Below are 22,790 nucleotides of genomic sequence, written 5' to 3'. Positions count from 1 at the left end.
CAATTTTTTAATCTGCAAGGTATCTTAAAAACCAATCAACCTGACATAACCTCGAATTCCAGGAATGTAAACCATAATTCAAGCTTCAATTTTCCTCTTAACATATTCTACTTCACTAAAATGAATTCCCATCCTACAACTATGAACAAGATGAAAACTGTACTTAAAATAATATTAAAAGACCAAATCTCATTATTTAGTATTAGATTAATAGTCTATAATTCTAATCTTAAGAATATCTATAGCCATAACCTCTCCAATTTTTTAATTTCTAAAGAGATTAATACAAGATGTAATTAACATCTAAACTTAGAGCAGACTGTCATTTGGAACAAACTATGTTAACAATAACTGTACCAGAGTCAAAGAGATCAACCCATCACCCTTTATGATTCTAAGGTTAATGAGCATAACTTGCCATAAATTTTTGAGTAACTCTGAAAAACTGAACTGACCAAAAAGGCTAGTTTTTTCATAATACTTTATTAAAACAGAATAAAGGCTGGAGTCATCCTATCTGGAACCTAGCACAGTATTTAGCAACATAAATGTCATTAAATAGTTGTGAAATGAATAAACAAAAAATAAGCAACTCAATGCACTATTTGCTAAGTAATAAGCATTTAAAATTATACATAATAAAATGGAATACACTCAAACTGTGTTTTACTTCTTCTAAGAAACACTTAAAGAATTATTCACTTAAGAATCTCCAGTTTAAGAGAATGCAGAGTTGAACTTTCACAAACCAGTAATATGGCTACTGCTTGTCTGCAACTGTATGACATATTTCACTTTTTTCTTAATGAATTGAGAAAACATACAGAAACGTGAAGTTATAATCTTCTCTGCAACAAATAACACAAGGCCACTACCGTCGATCTTAATAACATTTATTTCTCTCATGAAGACGTTCCTTTCTTAAAAAAAAAATAGAAATTTGAGGAGACAAAGATTGAATAAAGGAATGGAATAACTAACTATAAATGTTCTTCCTCTTCAGAAATTGTCTGATATTTGAGCCAGAAGACTTTCCACATCTATCGTGACTTCCTCTTCACATGTCACAGAAAGAGTTCAACATGCTTTACAAAATCCATTACATTTTAAGACCATTTCCAATATCTGCTACCATAAATCAAGAAACCCATTTATTCAAGGTTACTTATGGAGAATTAATCACACAGAAAATTTTAACAACTTCGTTTTCAAAAATTAAAGCACTTTATTGCACTTGGCATTCCTACATATAATGATGTGGATTCACAGACTGAAAGCATTAAGGATATGTAAGTAAAATTCATGGTCTCGGACATAAAAAAAAAAAAAAAAATTTAATATTTAGAATTCTCTGTAACAAATACTCCAGGAAAATAAATCAGAACATAAATACAATGTAATCTCCTTTGGATTACTCCTCTGCTTAAGCGGCATGATTTAACAGAAAGTTGTTCCAAAACTCTTGTGTCTACTTGCTATAGCCTCAGAAATGCACAGTGAAAAAATCTGAAAAATTGAGGCCAAGAGACCTGTAGGCACCCGTACGCATGAGGAACAAAAATATGAATGTCTCTATTCCTACGGATTTCTAAAACCTATCTTCCTAATGTCAAGGGCAAATTCACTCAAAAGAGAAAAACAAACAGGTCAGCTACACAACATTTACAGCTTTATTGATAGGGTTTGGCCATTGAGCCACAACTCTGCCATCAATATACAACCTCATTTCCCATCTAAAGTTAATGAGAATATATTTTACTTTCAATGAGACATGGTGGCATGGTGCCAAAAACCCAAGAATAACCTTAAAGTCTTAATTGTATACTTGAAATATCAAAAAAGCAGTAATTCCCCAAACCATGAAAGCATATGAAATAACTACATAGAAAAAAATGGACACTTAAGTCATCTCATTCTTTTAACATTACATAGTGAAAACAGATACATTTTACTTCAGCATACTTTATAAAATTATGCGTCGAAAATAGACAAATGTTTACAAAGAACATTTAACTTAAATGCTATAGTTGCTTATAAAATGGCACTTGAGAGACTGACCTATATAAGGAAATATGAATCTTGTCAAGACAGATGGTAAACTATAAAATATAAAATATACCACAACGTTAAAAACCTCATAGTGTGCTATAGGGGAATCAATAAAGATAACTTAATCTTTCAGAGGGAAAGGTATTTAACATTACAAATTTAAAATGCAAATTTTATACATGAATTCAACAAGAATACATTTAAACCTTACAATGCCACATTATCATCATCCATTTTGTGGAAAAACAATAAAAATGATGTACGTTTTGAATATGTGTACATCAAAATCAAAAGGTTAATTTTTACTTTTTCCTTTATTGGCAACTTTGGATGCATTTTTAGGTTTTGGTTCCCAAAGGGCATTTTTTACAAATCTTGAAGCTGCGCCTCTGTCCAGCTTGCCCGCCTTTTTCTTGTCTGTTATTTCCTTGACTCTGTTCATGTATACTCTGATCCTTTCCTTACAGATAAAGGAAAAAGAAAAGCAACCGATTTACTAAGCTGTTCACCAGCACTAAGTTTTATTATACTATACCTCAGTTAAATTCAACAGCTGTGTATTTATTGCCTATTGAGTGGTGCTAGTAAGTGCAAAGCCAATAGGATAAACACACTGCACATCCTCCTGGAGCTTCGAGTCTGAAGGGGAATACGCACATTAAAAAGTCATTTCAGAAGTGTTCTGAGTGTTTCAAAAGAGGAAGACCTAGACTAAGATATCACTACAGAGATAAATAGTGTATTGTTTATATGCGGTTATACTAAATTTTTCAATTTAGCAGTCACCTAAATTCACATACTAACTCTCCCGTATCTGAGGTCTATGATTTAAAATAGAGCTCCCACCTACTTGCAACATACCAACTAAACTCTCCAGAAAGCTTTCCAAACAGGAAATGGCAGGTTACTTTCTGGTGTCACAATTAAAATAAGTAGAATGAAAAAAGATCTTTCATTCCATGTCATAGTTTTGACTGATAAGCACATGTTATTTTCTAATGAAGCGTGTAGTTCTAATCACTTTACAATGTGAGAAACATACTAGGTTGCTTACCACTTTGAATCTTCTGAGACCATTAATCAGAATAAGGGACTACTCTATACGTCAAGTGGAGAAATAAATGCATGAGTCATTAAACAGCAGAGTAAATGATCACTGCTTAAAAGCAAGTTTCTTTAAGATCATCAAAAGAGTTATACAAACATACACAGAAAAATGCAGAACCTTTTAACTTTTTAATTTTTAACAAACTAACAAATTCAGCCCATCGTGGCACAGAGGAAACCAATCGACTAGGAACCTTGAGGTTGTGAGTTTGATCCCTGGCCTAGCTCAGGAGGTTAAAGATCTGGTGTTGCCATTAGCTGCAGTGTGGTATAGGTCGCAGATGCTTCTCGGATCCCGCCTTGCTGTGGCTCTAGTGTAGGCCGGCGGCTACCGCTCTGATTGGACTCCTAGCCTGGGAACCTCCATATGCCACAGGTGAGGCCCTAAAAGACAAAAAAAAGACCAAAAAAAACCCTGATAAATTCTACTCAAGACCCTCTCATGGCTTCCTACTTCTCTCAGAGTAAAAGTCAGAGTGGGTCACGACACACCCGGCCAGCAGGGATGATCTTCCCTCACACCCCTCCCCCAGGGCCACGCCCTCCCAGCCTCCCTCAAATGCCCACCTTGTTAATAAGCCCTGGCTTCACTAATGAAAATGGCAGCCTTACCCAAGCTCGCCAATGCCTCTTGCCCTGAGCTACCTTTTCTTTTTTCCCCATAATATTTAACTTTCCAACATACTATATATTCATAGGCATTCAGTCATTGTTTGCTTAAATATGTTAATTGTCTGTCTCCCCTCACTAGATAGCCTGGTACCTGCCACAAAGGCAAGGATATATAGGCTTTATTCCTTGAGTATCTTACTTGAAAATAATGTCTGGCTCCCAGTAGGCCTCAAAAATATTTGTTGAGTGAATAAATTGACTATTTTCAATGCCTTTCCCCAGTCAAGATATATATGGCAAATAGGCTTCCTCTCACACTCTAACTCTGTGATCAGTTAGTGACATCTGTCACAAGGTCAGAAAAGGGGAATATAGGTTTATGGATGCTTTTTATTTGCCAACTCTTGTCCAGAATATGAATGTACTCCTCCATAAAGTAAATTCTGAGGGGAAAAGAAGACAGAAGATTTTATCCTTTTCCAAAGACAGAATCAAGTATTAAAAATACTCCAAGCAACTTTGTGTTAAAGGAAAAAAAGAGGATTTTATAAATGTTAAGTCCATATTAGGAAGGAGAAAACAGATGACACAGTGCACACTTGAAGATTTAAAGCTAGTATCACTTGTCAAATCAAGATCTGTGGATCAGATTGCTTTATATTTTTGCTTTAAGTCTTTTTCACAATTTACATATTTAAAACTAAGTTTATTTTTCCCCAAAGAAATTTAAAAGAAGAAAACACTACACTGAAGAACCGAAGACAACAGATCTGGTTTACTCATTCTTTTTTTAAATAACTGACCGAGTACTTTACTAAGTCATAAAAAATACACATCCCAACCACCATAAGACTTTAGAACAATAATACGGTGTCAAGTGTGTTTCACACATATTTACTTTATATTTTATAAACACAAGGGATAAATTTATTAATATTCTTGTTCATAAAGCCCAGTCAAGAAGGTAACCCTAAGTTTGATTTCTAAATTTTTTTCTTTCAAATTGAATGATTTGATTTAATTTTTGAAGTCAGCAAAAACTTTAAGATACCAGACCTTATATACTATACTTATACATCCAAATGGAATACAAGACAACCCTAGAAGATTTATTACAGGTTGTAAATATGTCACTAATGCAGAATTACTGGACAGTACATATACAACTGGTGCCAAAAAAGCTTTTAGCTTTGTTGCTGAACTGGATTCTTTACTGCTGAGAAAATGAATTAATGGAAGAATTGAAAAGGTGGAGGAGAAACTTTCCCGTCTTTGCTAGTAAATCAACTAGAATCTACTTTTAAGAATTGTGTAAGAGTTTAAAAAAAAATAAAGGCAGTTGGAGAGAAGAGGATTTCAAGAATTTATAGGAAAAATAATATCGAAGTTATAAATAATTACTAGAATCGTAGCATTTTTCCCATCCAGAGATTTATATAATATGTGGAACGCCATTCTCCAACAAAGGTGAGAAAAAGGAAAACTAAAGACATGATGAAACCTGGCTCAGTTCATTTCTCAGTTTCATAATTTCAACTCTAAATACAAAAAACCCGAAAAGGTACTGCAACTTTAACTTCAGGAATACTACAACGGACAGACATGTAAAATAAAAAATCCACTATAAACTTACCAATTCCTGCTTTACTGGATGTTCCTTAGGATTGACTCCCTGAGTTGCCAAATAAACTACAAGAGAAAGATTTCATGGAATAAAATGAGTACATAATTAAGAGCATTAATTGAAATTCTAGTTACAAAAAGAAACATCATACAAACAACTGATTAAATCTTAAATTACTCAACAGCTTTGTAAAATTAAATTTATGGCTCATGGACATCTGGTATTCTGATTTAAAAGAAATACATATCTGATTAATATTGCCATAAAGTGTAATTGTATATGAATTGCTAGCACTTAAAAAATAAATCACCTTTGATGCAAAAAATAATTTGCTTTCTAATTAATTCAAAAGTAATATACATACCCCAAAACATTGAATTTAATGTGTAAGCAGAAACTAAATCCACTTTGGCTTGTTCGAGTGGGTCCAACTATTAAAAAAAGGGGAGGGGGAGAAAAAAAATTACAAACTTTGAGCACTACTACATATTTCAAACTTTCACCCCACACAAAGTATCAAATTTTCGTTGTTGTTTCACTTCCTATAATCTGATAACCAAACCAAATAATCTGAAAATAATTTGCAAAACTAAAAGTTTTGTTAACCAGGGATTTTTGCCCACAAATTTTCACTTTAGGGTACCATCTTTAGTTAAACAAGGAATGTGTATAATCCAAGAAAAAAAATTCTTTTGAATTAATTTCAGGAGTTACAATCTGGTCTTTGTATGTCAAAAGTAATTTATCAATATAAACATTGTACATGATGCATTTATGTATAAGAAGCAGGCTAAAATGCTTAAGCAATACCAAAGACAGAAGAAACATAATGAGATTTGTTTTAGACTGTCAAAGTCAATTTACTCTTTTTGTCCTATAGGGTTTCCAGAAACCCTGATAACATCATTGTAATACTTAAAAGGTCAAAGATAGTCTGTCAAAAAGAATGCTGGAAGTGCTTAAAAAAAAAAAAATAAAAATAAAAATATAGTTAGGAGGTATTTCCTAAGGTTACAGTTTTGTTATATTTTCCCCTTAAAGATATCCAAATGCTTAAAAGTTAAAATAAAGGGGGAAAGGACCACATATCATTTATCTGTTTCTTCTTCTACACATTCTGTAACATAACACTCGGTTTTATGAATTACATTTTTAGAAATCACTTAAAATACCTTCTGTAACAACTCATTTCTAGAAACGGACATCATGGTCTTCAGCATCTCATCCACAGCACCAATGGAATTCTCAAATGTTGATAAACACTCATGAATTTCTACTGGATAGTCTTCATTAATTTCTTCACCTGCCATTATGATCAACTGGAAAAAAAATTAGGCTTAGAATTCATACTGGAGACAGATATTGCTCTTTAGGTTACAACTAAATGAAAAATCAACAGGTCCTATCATGTATCTCAAAAGTGCTAAGACTTCAAATCTGAAGATAATTAGACAAATCTTCTTAGACTATAATTCTGGAGCAACTACATTCAAACTTCCCCTCTTAAACTGCCTGAGGTGGGGGCTGGGGGCAGCCGGGACAGGGCCCACCCAAGTTTACTCACGCTACACAGATTGAACCCTCTAATTCTCAATGCTTTTCCAGAACTAAAGACACGGCATGTTATGTCAATAATAAAATTCCATATTTAAAAAACTTTCTGTTGAAGTTAAAGACCAAGCAAAGCAATGGAAGTGTGGTAAATATATCCTATCCCCTAATGCTTGCTTAAAAAAAAAAAAAAAAAAAAAAAGAAAAAAAAAAGCTCTTCTCTTGAAAAACAATACTTTGGAAGTTCCCCTGTGGTGCAGAGGGTTAAAGATTTAGCATTTTTAACACTTCTAAATTCTAACAGAATGGTACATTAAACTAAAAAATGAGAAATTCTAGGTCTGAAATAGGATTGTTTACCCCTAAAATCACTTTAAGCTTCTTTATTTACTTAATTATTATTTACTTTAAGATTTTTATATTTATATATATTCCTGAAGCATAAAATCTTAAGGAATTCAAGAATCCATAAATCACATCAAGTCTATAAGCAGAAAAGGGGAAACGAGAAAAATAAACCATATGGGGTTTTTTTGGTTTTTTTTTTGGTTTTTTTTTTTTTTTTTTGCTTTTTAGGGCTGCACCCACCACATATAGAGGTTCCCAGGCTAGGTGTCCAATTGGAGCTGTAGCTGCTGGCCTATGCCACAGCCACAGCAACATCAAATCCGAGCCACATCTTCAACCTACACCACAGCTCATGTCAACATAGGATCGATCCTTAACCCACTGAGCAAAGCCAGGGATCAAATCCACAACCTCATGGTTCCTAGTTGGATTCATTTCCACTGCACCACAATGGGAACTCCAACTACATGGTTTTCATTTAGGCTAGGGCACACCTTGACAGCCCATTCCTTAAAATTCATATTTGTTGTATCACAATATTTAATATCTATGAGAAAAAGCAAAATCCACATCAGTGTATTTAATACAGTATCTAAGACCAAATTTCAGTAATTCCAAGTAATTCTAAGCCATATGTAACACCCTTAGGTTTATAAAAATTTTATTAGCTAATAATACTTTTTTATTACATAGTTAGGGAGAACATCAAGAATGTGTAAGACAACAAATAGCACAAACTGAAATAAAGCGACTCAGACGTTTCATCTTGCTTGATCACTGACTTTGTCATCTTAGCTGAATCACTGAATCTCACTGGGCCTCAAATACCTCACCCGTAAAATAAGGCAGCTGGTCTAATGGTCTGTGAAGTCCCTTACAGTTCTAATTGTTATGTCATTTAAATTTTAAAAGTTCTATTTGAATATTTAGTTGCAATATATCAAAATTTCTATTCAACAAGTATATTCCACTGAGACACCTGGTTTCATTTAAAATTTTAAAATTTTAAAAGTAAAGTCTATGCTCACGCTGTAAAGCTACTATCCAACTACCATGCAACCAGCAATTAAACAAAGAACTATGAGAAAAGAAAAACACACAGGAAAGAATTGTGACTGCTATTTCAAAAGGCTAACTGCAAAGATGTATTTGTCTCTCATCCCTCTCCAAAATGATAGAAGAAACACAAAAAGAAGTCCACAGTGATGCTGGAAACCAAGAAACATACCCAGCAGCAGATAACAGCAGAAATTTTTATAAGCTAAAGAGTAAATGGGACTAGACTGATAGGAAACAGAACCAAGGAGCCTGCAATCCCTTACAAATAAAAGAGGAGAATCTAGGAATCACCCCAAGATGAAGGACAGTAAAAGCAGAGCCAGGAGGGCTGAAAACAGCTAAACCAACCTCCCGATCTTATGATAGGGCAGAGCCAACATCTGCTGCCCAGATAAAGGTATAAGGACAGATGCAAATATAGAGAAGACTTGGGATTTCTTTTCTTCAGGTAGAATTTTAAACGAATAAATCTGAAAAATCTAGATGATAAGAATGAGATGCTAGGAAAAATATCAATTGCCAAAACCAACCAAAATTTATTTCCAGGAACTTTCAGTATATAAAGCAAACAGATCATTAACTACAAATAAAAAAAAAAAAATTTAAGAAGACAAAGCTCTACACTCCAAAAAGGTTCCCATCTTAGAAGATATTATAGGTAATTTCTTCCAAATCTTTAAGAAACAGTTGATTCTTATGGTATTTAACTGATAAAGAACATAGAAAGAGATGGAAAACTTAAGATACCTATTTCATACCATACACAAAAATAAACTCCAGATTAATTTAAAAGGTAAATGTATAAATCTATTAAAAGACTATATAAAATATTTATATAATCCAAATGAAACCCAAATGCTATAAAAGGAAATGGCTGACAGATTTAACTACATAAAAACTGGAAAAACAACTATGTGGTAAAAGTATACTATAAGCAAAGTTAAATAGCAAGAAAAAGAAAATATTTGCCAAAATACAGCAAAGGATTAGTTAGATTATATAAAGAGTTCCTACAAAGCATAAAACAGATTAAAATAACGAAGATCTCACCCACCGACTGGTAATAATCTTACAGACTGGTGAAGTTCAATGTTAACAAGGGTACACGCTGAAGGAAGAATATAAATTGGGATAGATTTCTTAAATGCACACACCCTTTGAACTCAGGAAATCCTCAAGAGAACAGCCTACTGAAATCCTTGTGTACACTCACATACATTTATTAAAATGGACTCCTCAAACTCTTCTCTGAAAGTGGGGCCTTTGCCTTGTATTAGTTGTTCCCTCTGCTGGGTCATTACCCATAAGCTTTACAGTTTACTCCTCCATCTTAGACAAGAAACAAAAGAAACACCTTGACTTCATATCCCCCTCCAGCTGAAACCCCATTTTCTTTTAGAACAAACTCCTTTTAGAACAAACTCCTCAAAAGGGTGGCTGACACTAACAGTCCCAATTCCTCTCCTTCCATTCTTTCTTGAATCTATACTACTATCAGGACCCCTTCTTCTGATCCAAAATTGCTCTCGTCAAGGTCATCCACACAGCCACACTGTCAAAGTCATGGTCAATTCTAGTTCTCCTCATCTGACATAGCTGACTCACTTCATCTGATTCCCAGGACATCACGTTTTCTTGTTTTCCCTCTTACCTCACCAGTTCTTTCTTGGTCTTTGCTGCATCCTTCTCATAACCTCAGCCTCTTACCTTGAAGTACCCAACGACTGTCCTTGAGGCTCTTCTCCAATTTACTCCCTAAGTGTGCTCAGGGTTTAAACTACATTAATAAACTGATGACTCCCAGGTTTGCAACTCCAGCCCTGACCTCGCCCCTGAACTCCAAATTTACATTTCCTGCTTACTCAAAACCTCTCCTTGGCTGTTAATAGATTCTCAAATGTAACATGCTCAAGGTCCAATTCCTAACCTTACCTGCTTCATCTTACAGTAACCTATAATGGAAAAGAATCTGAAAACATATACATACACAGTCACTTTCCTATACACCTGAAACTAACACCAATTTTGTAAATCAACTATACTTCAATTTTTTAAAATTATTAAAAACAAAAAAAAAACTCTAATCTTTCCTACTCATCTCATTTCAAGGCAACTCCACCTTTCCAATTGTCCAGACCTAAAATTACTGAATGGTCCCTGACTCTTCTCTCTCACCCTATCTTTAAAATATATTCAGAATCTGGGAGTTCCCGTCATGGCGCAGTGGTTGGCGAATCCGACTAGGAACCATGAGGTTGCGGGTTCAATCCCTGACCTTGCTCAGTGGGTTAGGGATCCAGAGTTGCGGCAACCTGTGGCATAGGTTGAAGACGAGGCTGGATCCCCGCGTTGCTGTGGCTGTGGTGTAGGCCGGTGGCTACAGCTCCAATTTGACCCCTAGCCTGGGAACCTCCATATGCTGCGGGAGCAGCCCAAGAAATGGAAAAAAGACGAAAAGACACACACACACACACACAAATTGTCTATCAGTAAAGCTTTCCTGACCACCTATTTGAACACTTGCACACCCCTCCTCTCACTCCCAGCACTTTCTATCCCCTTCACTTTACAGTCCTCAGTGATCTCTGACATATTTCGTTTACTGTTTGTCTACTCCCAAAAGAGGTTAACTCCATAAGAGCAGGAATTTTTGTATTCTGTTCACAGGCACTGCCTAGTAGTCAATAAACATTCGGAGAAAATAATTAACTATAACAAAATACTGGAAATCAATAGGGAAACATCCATCCAAAAGAGCAATGAAGAAAGAAGTAGTCCTGGGAGTTCCCTTGTGGTGCAGCAGGTTAAAGATCCAGTGTTGTCATTGCAGTGGCTCAGGTTGCTGCGGTGGCTCGGTTCGATCCCTGGCCTGGGACCTTCCACATGCAGGAGGTATGGCCAAAAAAATATGCCAAAAAAAACCAGTAAATATTTACATAGTAATACACAGTAAGTGGTTAAAAAAAAAAAAAAAAAAAAAAGTCACAGAACATAGTATATAACTCATAATGTGCCTAACACATGCCACTGGTTTTAAAAAAAAACAAAAGCAAAAACTGCCTATGTAGATATGCAGAAAAAGGCCTGGAAGGAAACACAAAAATAGACATTCTCTCTAAGGGGTAAGAATTAGGAATAGGATCAAAGCAGACTAATTTTTTAAACTCTTCATCCTTCATTTTGTTATTTCAGAAAGCATGTATTAAACTGTAATAAAAAAAACAATCATTAAATTTAAATAAAGGCATATTTTAATAAAGTATTTTGGCCTGTAACAGGTATTGCACGTATAAAAAACACAAAAAGGCCTTTATTTAAGTGTGAATTTTTCATCCAATTTTTCTATACAAAAAATATTTCCCTTTTCAAGAATCACGTTGGGGATTTTTCCTGCCGTTATTCCCTATCCCTAAGCCCCAATAAACAAGTAGTTATTTATTGTTAAAATGGGTTAGGGCAAACACTGAAAGCAAGGCAGTAAGTAAGAAAAATGACTCTCATTAAATCTGAACTGAACCACTTGCCTTTATCCTAACTAAAAAATAAAGGCCAGGCAGACTGAAAAATAAAGCTTCTTCTATTATCAGAAATTCCAATTCAAATGATTTCTTCTATCTTACATAGATAGTCCCTAGTCCCTAAGTATTTGCTCCATTCACAGAAAGCACCGCAAGGAGGGAGCTGTAGAAACTGTCCTCTGTCCCTCTTGCGACTTAAATGTCAAGATGCCAGGACCAAGCAGTGAATGGGTGGTATCAGCAGCCCTAGCCAACATGTAACCACCCCTGCCTGTCAGCCAGGCACTGCTCTAAGCAGCCACACACGTTCCTCCATTCACCTTCTCCTCATAAAGAGAACCACAGTGAGGTTCCGCAACTTGCCCAAGGCTGTACATGGTAAAGGTGCAAAAAAGAGGAAGAAGAAAAGAACTCATCCACCTCTGCTCCTAGCTCCCTGCCCGGGTTCTGCAGGGATTCGCACCCCACCACCTGCTCCTACAACGCCAGCTGCAGAAGTGGAGGAAGTGCAAGAGGCATGAGAAAAGGTGCCTCTCTCCATCCCTCAGTAAGGTCTGGCTGAGGCTCGGGGGAGGAGAGGAGACACCCTGCCCAGAAATCCCTTCAGGACATTATTGCCACCCCAACTCTCAGTGATGCTAAGAGCCCAGGAGAAAAGAAGGGGTGCAGACACCACATACAGAGCTGAAGTCATCCCCCACTTCCTTCCCTCCATCCTCTGCTTCAGGGAGCTCAGTCCAGCCTGGAACCTGGGAGTCTCCCCTCAGCCCTTCCTCAGGCCCGTCCCCATCAGTCCTGTCACTGTGACCTCCTTAATCTCCTTAGCTACTAGTCTTCCTCCATTCTCACTGCCTAGGTCCCTTCCAGAGCCTTTGAGTAGTCTCTCTACAGTCAATTTTCTCCACTCTCAATTTTAGGAGGTTATATAACATGATTTTTCCTATAGAGATAGCCTGGTCATGGTACACTTCTGCCTAAAATCCTGTAAGAGCTCCCCACCACCTTGAAGCTAAATTCTAAATGCCTTAGTATGGATGTCAGGCCCACTATGATGAGGCCCATGCTTGTCTGACTAACCTCCTCTCTCACTGCTCCCCTCTTCCAACCCTAGAGCTGTAGTCACAAGATGGCAATTTTCTAGATGTTCCACACCCATTCAGGGTAACCAAGCCTGTGTGGTTCTCTATACATGGACCACCCTTCCCACTTCACAGTGTTCAAGCCCTGCTTATCTTTGGAGGTAACCTCAGGTTTCCCTTTAGCCAATAAGACTGCTCTAAGTGCCACTCTCCCTTTCTCTGTCTGCATGAACACAAGTTCTTGTGTCACTTACAAAACGATCTAGTGAATGTGTTGATGTACTTTACTTGGACTACAAGCTCCCTGAGGGGGTGGTGTCATGTTGATGTGTCACCAGGGGCTGACACACAGAATGACTCTGTCTCAGTTTGCCTAAGACAGACCCAGTTGGTGCCTGCTGTTGTAGCTCACCATCTGCTCAGCTCCCCGTTTCTCTCATAAGTCTCAGTCTGAGCAATAAATTACAGGGTCACGCTAAACAAAAGTAGCTTCTCTGACCCTTGCCACCACTCCCCATCCCACTCTGTTAGAGCACAGGAGAGCCCAGGGAGTAGCCTCCGGTACCAGCCACGGTTCAAGCAAAGCAGCAGAACCAGTAGGAGTATGCTGATGAAATTTGTTGCAATAAATTGGTTTATGCAATTGTGGGGGCTGGCTAAGTAACTTTGAAATCTGCAGGGTGGGTGGGCCAGAAGGGGCATGCTAGAACTCTTGGCTACAAGCAGAAATTGCTCTTCACAGGTAGAATTTCTTTTTTGTCAGGGAAGACTCAGCTCTGCTTCTTAAAGCCTTTCAATTGATTGAATCAAGCCAACCTAGGTTATCTAGAATAATCTCCCTAATTTAAAGTCAACTATTTAGGGATTTCAACTACATCTACAGATACCATCACAGATGTTAGACTGAATGTCTGGGGGCTGCAGCCTAGGCAAGCGACACATCAAAAAAGACCTCACTCCCTTAAGCCTCCAGAACTACAGCCAGGAAAGGTATATTCCTGGCAGCACAGACTGTTGCTCTGATAGCATATTTCCTACAATAGCCATGTTATTGTTGACTGTCAGGTTCCCAAGTAATAAAACTAGAGTTCAACTTCCAGCTAATATATGGAAAAGAAACGATAATTTTTTAAAAATATATCACCATTTTGCAATCTCTAATGAAATTACAGATTTGAGTAATGATCACAGGGACAGTTTACACAGAGAAGTGAGATTGTCACTATCTGAATCCACAGATTGATGGGTTTACTTAATCACTACAAGTAGGAAACAACTATATCACGAGCCTCCTGATATGAAGCAATGTGATATACACAGCACCACCTGTAAAGGATTTCTACTTCCACCAAAAACCTGAATCTGAATATATAACTGAGCCTTTAAAGCTAACTTCCAATTTATAGGAAATATAGAGGACAGAGAAAAAAGTTAGCGCCACAAGAAAGCAAACAGACAAATCTGGAATGAGAAATACTCTACAGGATAACTGATCTGGTTTCCATTAACAAGTAAGCAACATGAAGAACAACTAAGAAAAGGGAGAGGAGGGAGAGAAAGGAAAGATCTACCTTCAGATCTAAAAACCAAAGGGAGGAGTTCCCATCGTGGTGCAGTGGTTAACGAATCCGACTAGGAACCATGAGGTTACAGATTCAATCCCTGCCCTTGCTCAGTGGGTTAACGATCCGGCGTTGCTGTGAAGTGTGGTGTAGGTCACAGACGCGGCTCGGATCCCGAGTTGCTGTGGCTCTGGCGTAGGCTGGCAGCTACAGCTCCAATTCAACCCCTAGCCTGGGAACCTCCATATGCCGCGGGAGCGGTCCAAGAAATGGCAAAAATACAAAAAATAAATAAAATTAAAAATAAATAAATAAATAAATAAAAATAAAAACCAAAGGGAATGTGTAGACCTTGTTTACATCTCTAAGAAACTAAGTGTAAAAAGCTATTTTTGAAAGAAAGAAACACAAACGTGGATCAGGTATTAGATGATACAAAGAAATTACTGATAATTCTGCTATAAAATTAGAATACACCTATGAAAATGGCATCACAATTGCATTAGGCAATACTCCCTATCATTTAAGAATGTACACTGATGCACCTAAGGGTAAAATTACAGGACAATAAATTTACCTTAAAAATAAATCTAGCCTTCATGGATTAATCACACTTTGGGAAAAGAAATAAGAAGCTATGTACTTTATTCCTATAGTGAAATTAGACAGCTAACCCACAAATTAACTTTTAAAATATAACCCAGATCATTAATTGGGTAACACCTAAATAGAAAGTATAATCTAGAAGACTCAGCTGCATCTCATTTCAACTCTAAATTGGGGGTGAAGGGAAGGTAGGTTACTGGGTATTCACCAAATCTGTAATAGTTGCTGAATAACTTTTAAAAGCAAGACAGAGCCTGTGGCCTCCCATGAAGTTTGCATTACTAATATTTCCAATGAAGGCTGACTTTCCAGAGTGTCTAATTACTTCCATAGTGTCACGAATTTCCTTCTGGAAAAAAAAAAAAAAATCCTGATGTCTTATATCTTTACCTGGCCCACGCAAAAGGAAACAAACAAACCAAGTCTAAAGTCAAATGAAAAACTAGGGAAAACTATTTGCAACATTAAAGCAGCATTTAGGAGTTCCCGTCGTGGCGCAGTGGTTAACGAATCCGACTAGGAACCATGAGGTTTCGGGTTCCGTCCCTGCCCTTGCTCAGTGGGTTAACGATCCGGCTTTGCCGTGACCTGTGGTGTAGGTTGCAGACTCGGCTCAGATCCTGCATTGCTGTGGCTCTGGCGTAGGCCAGTGGCTACAGCTCCGATTCGACCCCTAGCCTGGGAACCTCCATATGCCACAGGAGCGGCCCAAAGAAATAGCAAAAAGACAAATTTGGGGAGGCAGTTGGGCACTATGCTTTAAAAACGTTTATGCACAAATTCTTTGACCCAGCAATTTTGCTTCTCAAAATGCACACTTTCACACAAGATAATGTTCAAGGACATCCACTGCAACACTCTTTAAAATACACTTTAAAGCAGAGAACAACCCACATGTCCTTTAGAAAGGACTGGTTAAATAACTTATGATATATTCATTCAATAAAATACAAGGCAGCAGATAAAAATATGAAGTAGAATTTCAGTTCCTAAGATATATTAAGCAAACAATAACTGAGGAACTGTTAGATGCAGCTTATGGCTCAGATAAATGAGGATTGACACCTTTGGATTTATCAAGATATATGAGGAGTGTTACTGATGGATAAGTAAGCCTGAAGATTCTTGGAAACAAAGAGGAAGAAAAGACTGCTTTTGTTTGAGAGATATGAAAGCCTTTATAGAGGAGGGAGCATTCGATGGATTTGAAAGGATTAATAGGTTTTACAAGGCCGGGAAGAAAGGGGTGGGTAGGGGTAGAGGGTATTTCAAGCAGAGGCAAAAACCCTTATTTCTCTCCTTCAAGGCCATACCGCCTGGTCAGCTGTTTTAAAGATGCTTTGGAGTTCCTGTTGTGGCTTGGCAGGTTAAGAACCCAACTAGTATCCGTGAGGATGCATGTTCAATCCTTGGCCTCGCTCCATACAATAATCTCTCAATAAATATTGTTGTCTTTGGCAGATAGTCCATGTTAGTGTTGCCCGTAATTCTCCTTCAGACTTACAGTAAAATCCCAGTTTTAACCTCTAAAAACAAAATGATCCCAAAGATACCAGAAATAGATATAAATTACAAAGAAGTTGCTCAAGATTGAGTTATGAAAAATTGTATCACCTCTCAACTGTGATACAACATAGCTATTTGAAGGCATCTATAACATGTTTTGACTCGGAACTGTTTTGCTAATTTTGAAAAACCATTGTTCACACTACTACTATTTCACCTTTCAACAGAACAGTGAGCTCTATCATTTCCGTCAATCACAGTTTTCGGAACTTCAATAGGGATTATCTAGTTATTTTCGGATCCAAAGTCAACATACGGTTAAGACTCGGGTCAGCGTACTATCACACAACCAAAGAGATTAATAAGTGGGCAACAAACATCGCACTGGGACAGCTACATCTTTACCAAGCCAAAATTGAATGGCAGTCAACAAACAGCAAGACAAGAAAGATACTTTCAAACAGCGTCTTGAATCACACTAACTTTCCTAGGCCACGAAGAAAAACCACTTTATTGAGATTCCTTTAGATTTTACCTTAAGGTCACAATTAGCCTCCGCGGGAAAGATACTCCCCTACACCTTGCACTTTAGCCTTTCTCCCTCAACAAGGTTTGAAGAAAGCAGAAAATTAACAGTGAAGTCACGTGCTTTTAATTTCGCCTCCTTTCCAGAGTTAGAGGCGGAGCTAAGAAGCGAAGAGAAAGGTCTGACCCAGAGAGACGTGAGGAGCAGAGCAAGACTAAGTCAGCAAGCAGCCACAGGACGAGCCAAAGTGGGGTCTCGCAAAGATGCTGCCCCAACGCTCGCGTTCGCGGAAGCCTACGCAGCCTGGCTCAGCTCCTGACAGCCAGCCGGCGGGTGACATAAAGCTCCCAGGAGAAGAGGACTTAGAAGCACAACAAAAACTCAAACCCCAGCCCTGAATACCTCAGCAGCTCTCCACTCCTGCCTCCCGGAAAGCAGTCGGCGGTGTGACGTCAATGGCGCGCCGGACGGGGCGCGAGCGGCGCACTTCGATGACTTCACGCTGCTGGCCCCGCCCCTTCGGTCGGGTCTCCTCCTCCCTCAAAGAGATTGTCATCTGCACCACAGGCGGAATCTGTGGGGAAGTAGACGTAGGGACCCAGAGCTGGCACTTTTTTCTAGGTTTGTATTTGGCCAACCCCCCACCCCCGCATACAAGCTCAGTGTATTTAAGCAGAAAGAAGATGTTAGTTACTAAAGCTTTGTGCAGGTTTTTACGTTCGCTGAAACTAGTGCAGAGCCCTGGTTATTAATTACCACACTGTCCGCCTCAAAATCTGCTTCCAAAGCAGCTTCCAATGTTATCTGCGAGGAAAGGACGGGTTCTTTGTTTTTCCAAACCATCGCTAGGAGATGCTTTTATAAATTACAGTAAAAATGAATTACTTGAAAAATAGTTTTTAAAAAAGGCAAAACGCAAGCCCAGATTTCTAACTTTCAATAAACACAAAATTGCATTGCGATAAATAAAACTCAAAACAAACGTAAGAGGAAGAAAATAATTACAAAGACTGTACAAACTGTTCACTGGAGGATTGAGAGCATTGTTTTTACATTCCTGACTTCATTATTCCACAATTGTCATCTAACAAAGAGTTATGTATGAAGCAGCGATTCCAAATATTAAATGCCTCTAAAAGACTTGGAATGGAACACTGTGTGTGTCGATATCTAAAGTTTTTAAAGTGGCAAATGAGCTTTCTTCTGATTTGTTATTCTAATCTCATGGAATTAGAGACAAGATTCTGGTTGAGGGTGGTGAGTAAACTGTTCCCGTTTTGTTTTTGTGCTCAGAGAAACTGGTCTCACGGAATTAAGTTGATGAGAATGGAAGAAGAGTTTTCAACGCAATTTCTGCAAGCTAGGAATATTCATTTTTAACTTTAAGATAAAACAAATAAAACAAACAATGCCCTTTTCAAAATTCATCCTCAATGCTTCATCAGTTGCCTGTTCCAACAATTTATCTTTTTAAAGTTATCTTTAAAATTAAATTATCTTTTGATGGAAGAAATGGATTCCAGATTTATACATTGTTAAAAGTCTCAATTACAAAACTAATTTTAAAATATCACCAATGTGGTCCTATTACACCAGACTAATACACGATTCAGACAACATAGGACTCACTCATGTGAGTTCAGCAACATCTGAACTAATCTGTAGCCTGCTCAAGAAAACCAATTCACTGATCTTGGTTGAGCAGTGATGCCAAATTGTCCTAAAAGTTTTTAAGGGACTAGTCTCAATTTCTGCCCTCATCTCATTGTAGGCCGGTAATAACAAGTAGTTTGGGGATTGGCACCAATCCACCCTTTGAGTAGCTCTTGAGAGTTGGGTACATCGCCCTACTGGGAAGATTGCTGTGGAAACCAGGGAAGACTGAAATGTCACCCAGAATAACTCAGAACCTGACTGTTCATCCTGCACCAAAGTGACAATGAGGCTTCAAGGCGAGCTGTCACACCTTGTGCCTTTTAGGTCCTCAAGAAGCAAACACTGACATGGAGTTAGAAGTCTAAAAGGCTCAGGGCATAGGGGAAGCAGGGATGTCTCTTAAAGAAGGAGGAAGCAGAATTGACTGGAAAGACTCAGACCATGACAGACATCTCACAAGGTCTCTGTCAACCAAACAGTGGGTTCCAAAGCAAAGAGGAGGAGCCCACATTGGGCAGAAATGGCCAAGCACTGGCACCCACCTCTGTGTTCAGTCAGTTTAAAAACTGAGAGTTCTTTGATGGCTCAGATTCGGGTTGTCGCTGCTGAAGCATGGGTTTGATTTCTGGCTTGGGAACTTCCACATGCCACAGGCGTGGCAAAAAAAAAAAAAAAAATAGAGCTAATATTTGAGTCCCACAGTGGGTTAAGAATCACACTATGGCAACATTTTGGGTCACTTCGGAAGTGCAGGTTAGACCACTGGCCCTACACAGTGGGTTAAAGGATCCAGCGGTCAAAACTGCATCTTGGATCGGATCCTTGGCCCTGAGAATTTCCATGCGCCATGGTGCAGCCATTAAAAAATGCAAACTGAGGCAGAGGCTAAAGGTCCTGCCAGGTGACTACTCTAAGTTAACCACACTCCTAGACCAGAATGGAATTTCTTTCTTAAAGGGAGATTTGAGGGATGCACCTCCTGAACTGCCATACACCTAACCACCCCCAGTAGCGCAATCCCAGGATGGGTTCAACAAATGTTTGCTAAGTCCCAATTAAATGCCTGACTCTGTTCTACATGATACTGGTAGAGCAGTGGGAGAAAAAAAAAAAGTCCCTCTTGGTATGGAGATTACAATCAAATTTACCACTGGAAATGCCCCACTCTTCTTTTCTTCCCTTTTACTCCCCTTGATTCCCCTATTCTTTTCCTCTCGTACATGTCTTTCTCCTCTAATTCCTTATCTCAGCCTTTAAACCTTCCAGATACACGCCTGGGTATTGCTGCCGGATACTTGCCACAGAATGCCCAGGGGGTGAGATTTCAATCTTGAGGGTAGGAGTTTATAGAAGCTGATCAGTTGACGCCATCAGTCTCTACTGTTTATTTTAAAAACCTCAGTAAATAAAGATTTCCTCTTTTTTTATTGCCTTGTCCTTTTTTCCTTCCCCTCCTTCCCCATTCCTCCATCTCAAGGAGTAACTGGTGAATTTGAAACATTCTGGTGGGATGGGCATATTTAAATAGGCTGTCAGCTCATAAGTCATTCCAAAAACATAGAAAAATGATATTTGTTCCCTTATTGTCTCAGTCCCTTCATGCTGCTAGAACGAAATACCACAGACTGGGTGGCTTATAAACAGCAGACATTTCTTACAGTTACGGAGGCTGGAAGTCCTAGGTCAGGGCACCAGTACAGTCGATGAGGGCTCTCTGTCAGTTGCAGCCTTCCAACGTCTTGTACCCTCGCTTGGAAAAGGCAGAAGGGAGCACTCTCAGGCCTTATTTATAAGGAAGCTAATCCAGTCATGAAGGCTCCACCCACAGGACCTAATCACCTCCCAAAGGCCCCACCCAGCTCCTAATACCATCACCTTGGGCCTTAGGATTTCAAAGGTATGAATTCTGGGAGAATGTCAACCTCCAGACCACTGCACTCATCTGCCCCTCATCGTGCTTTATTGTCATAAACGACTTACATCAAAAAACGGAATAGGTGGAGTTCCTGTCCTGGCACAGAGGAAATGAATCTGACTAGGAACGCTGAGGTCCTGGGATCTGGCGTTGCCGTGAGCTGTGGTGTAGGTCACAGACGCGGCTTGGATCCTGTGTTGCTGTGGCTGTGGCTAGGCTGGCAGCTATAGCTCTGATTCTACCCCTAGCCTGGGAACTTCCATATGCTGCAAGTGCGGCCCTAAAAAGCAAAAAAAAAAAAAAAAAAAAAAAAGGGTATTTCCTGGGGGCTCAGGAGTTTAAAAACCCGGCATTGTCCCTGCTGTGGCTCCTGGCTACTGGGAAGGAGAAGCTAATTATTAGAATTTCCCAGTAACCAGGGACAAAGGCCAGCCAAATTATCTGTTATATAGCACTAATGACAACTAATAAATCATTCAAATAGCATTTGGAACGCAAATTTCAAACAAGGCTAGAATTACATTCTGAAGCGCTCCTTGGCTGAATCTGTATGACTACTTTCAGCAACAGAAGTAGAACCACAGTCTCAAGACCTGGCCTGGTGAAGTAACTCACTATGAGAAAGCACTTTTGTTTCCCAAAGTAAATGGGAAAATGGCTATGTTGCTAATTATGATCATGCTTCTGGCAACTGGGCTAATTTAGAAGGGAAGATTGGGTTATCTGACAGTCTCCACAAAAAAAAAGGATGAATTCAGGAAATTCCCCTGTGGCACAGTGGGTTAAGGATCCAGGGAATGTTGCCATGGCTGTGGCGTAGGTCATAACTGCAGCTTGGCTTCCATCCCTGGCCCAGGAACTTCCACATACTGCTGGCATAGCCAAGGAAAAATAAAAGGGCCAAAATCAAAGGAGAGCTTCTGGAAAGGCATAGCTTACATATCCCATAACTTGGTTTGGGGAATAATCAAGTGAAGACGGCAAGTCCACAAAACTGTCTTCAATATAATGGGAATAGGGTGTGTCCATGCTGGGAACTCAAGCCCTAACAGCCCTTATCTAGTAGATTAACTGATGGGATTAAAAATCACAATGAATCTTTGAAGAGGTGCTGAGGTCTGCCCTTTCCCAAAGAAAGTCTGGGACCCTACAGGTAAAAGGAATTTTGAGGAGTTCCCTGGTGGTCTAGTGGTTAGAATCCAGCACTTACACCACTGCTGTGGCCCAGGTTCAATCCCTGGTCTGGGAAATGAGACCCCACATTAAGCCACTCTACACAGAAGCCAAAAAAAGAAGGAACTTTGAAGGTGAAAAAATTATCCAGATAAAAGCCCCCAAAACTGGGAGTTCCCTTTGTGGCTCAGCAGGACTAATATCCATGAGAATGCATGTTCAGGGGAAAAATTGTAATTGCAATGTATACATGTAAGGATAACCTGACCCCCTTGCTGTACAGTGGGAAAAAAAAAAAAAAGAATAAATAGATCTGTAGCATAAAAAAAAAAAAAAAAAAGAATGCATGTTCAATCCATGGCCTTGATCAGTGGGTTAAGGATCCGGTATTGCTGCAAGCTTTGGCTTAGGCCACAGATTTGGCATTGCTGTGGCTGTGGCGTAGGCTGGCTAATGCAACTCTGATTCAACCCCTAGTCTGGGTACCTCCATATGCCATAGGTGCAACCCTAAAAAGAAAAAAGCAAATAACGACCCCACTCAAAAAAAAACCTCATTTCTGCTAACAAAATAAACTAAAGCATGGAAATGATTATCCTGGACTCAAACAAGACTGGAAATATTTTGCAAAGAGGCATTTGCAGTAATTTGCGCTATTTTGGACTTGCTCTATGCCATGACTTCTGCTAATGAAAAAAAAAATAGTTCTCTTTGGAGAGAATTTTTCGGTAAATATTCTGTAAAACCCCTTTCCCTAGAGTGAAATATTTGCATCTGGATACAAGAGATAATGGGCTTGAAAAATCTAAATTACCAAAATTGGTTTACTCTCATAAACAACATAATTAATTCTCCACATTCAGAAATAAGTATTTAATGTGAAAGAATGGTAGGGTGTT

The 22,790-nt window shown here is 38.6% G+C and overlaps 1 protein-coding gene and 1 non-coding gene across 6 annotated transcripts; one reads left to right on the top strand and one right to left on the bottom strand.

The window, feature by feature from the left end:
* C1D (C1D nuclear receptor corepressor) lies at positions 465 to 20,556 on the bottom strand. 5 transcript variants are annotated; one of them, XM_003125076.4, is made up of 6 exons: positions 20,462 to 20,545; positions 17,550 to 17,721; positions 6,565 to 6,711; positions 5,757 to 5,823; positions 5,402 to 5,457; positions 465 to 2,509 (listed from the first exon to the last, which is right to left on the bottom strand). In XM_003125076.4, exons 3-6 carry the CDS (start codon positions 6,700 to 6,702, stop codon positions 2,345 to 2,347), a joined length of 426 nt encoding a protein of 141 aa, XP_003125124.1. In that variant the 5' UTR covers positions 6,703 to 6,711; positions 17,550 to 17,721; positions 20,462 to 20,545; the 3' UTR covers positions 465 to 2,344. The 5 variants fall into 5 exon arrangements, with proteins under 5 accessions (XP_003125124.1, XP_020943087.1, XP_020943086.1 ...); XM_005662505.3 differs by having other exon boundaries at positions 2,270 to 2,504; positions 20,462 to 20,556; XM_021087428.1 differs by lacking the exons at positions 17,550 to 17,721; positions 20,462 to 20,545 and adding an exon at positions 10,058 to 10,275.
* Positions 21,893 to 21,967, top strand: TRNAV-UAC. Its single transcript has one exon. It is a non-coding gene; the product is annotated as a tRNA-Val (tRNA).

Source organism: Sus scrofa, chromosome 3 (genome assembly GCF_000003025.6).
Source record: "Sus scrofa isolate TJ Tabasco breed Duroc chromosome 3, Sscrofa11.1, whole genome shotgun sequence".
Classification (NCBI taxonomy): domain Eukaryota; kingdom Metazoa; phylum Chordata; class Mammalia; order Artiodactyla; family Suidae; genus Sus; species Sus scrofa.
Note: the sequence above shows the minus strand (reverse complement) of the source record. Positions and strands in the feature narration are given on the sequence as shown.

Coding starts and splice junctions, on each gene's coding strand:
- C1D (XM_003125076.4), bottom strand. CDS start 6,702: ATGGCAGGTGAAGAAATTAATGAAGACTATCCAGTAGAAATTCATGAG. Junction 5,458..5,756: donor ATTAAATTCAATGTTTTGGG/GTATGTATATTA, acceptor TTTCTCTTGTAG/TTTATTTGGCAACTCAGGGA. Junction 2,510..5,401: donor ATCCAGTAAAGCAGGAATTG/GTAAGTTTATAG, acceptor TTTATCTGTAAG/GAAAGGATCAGAGTATACAT.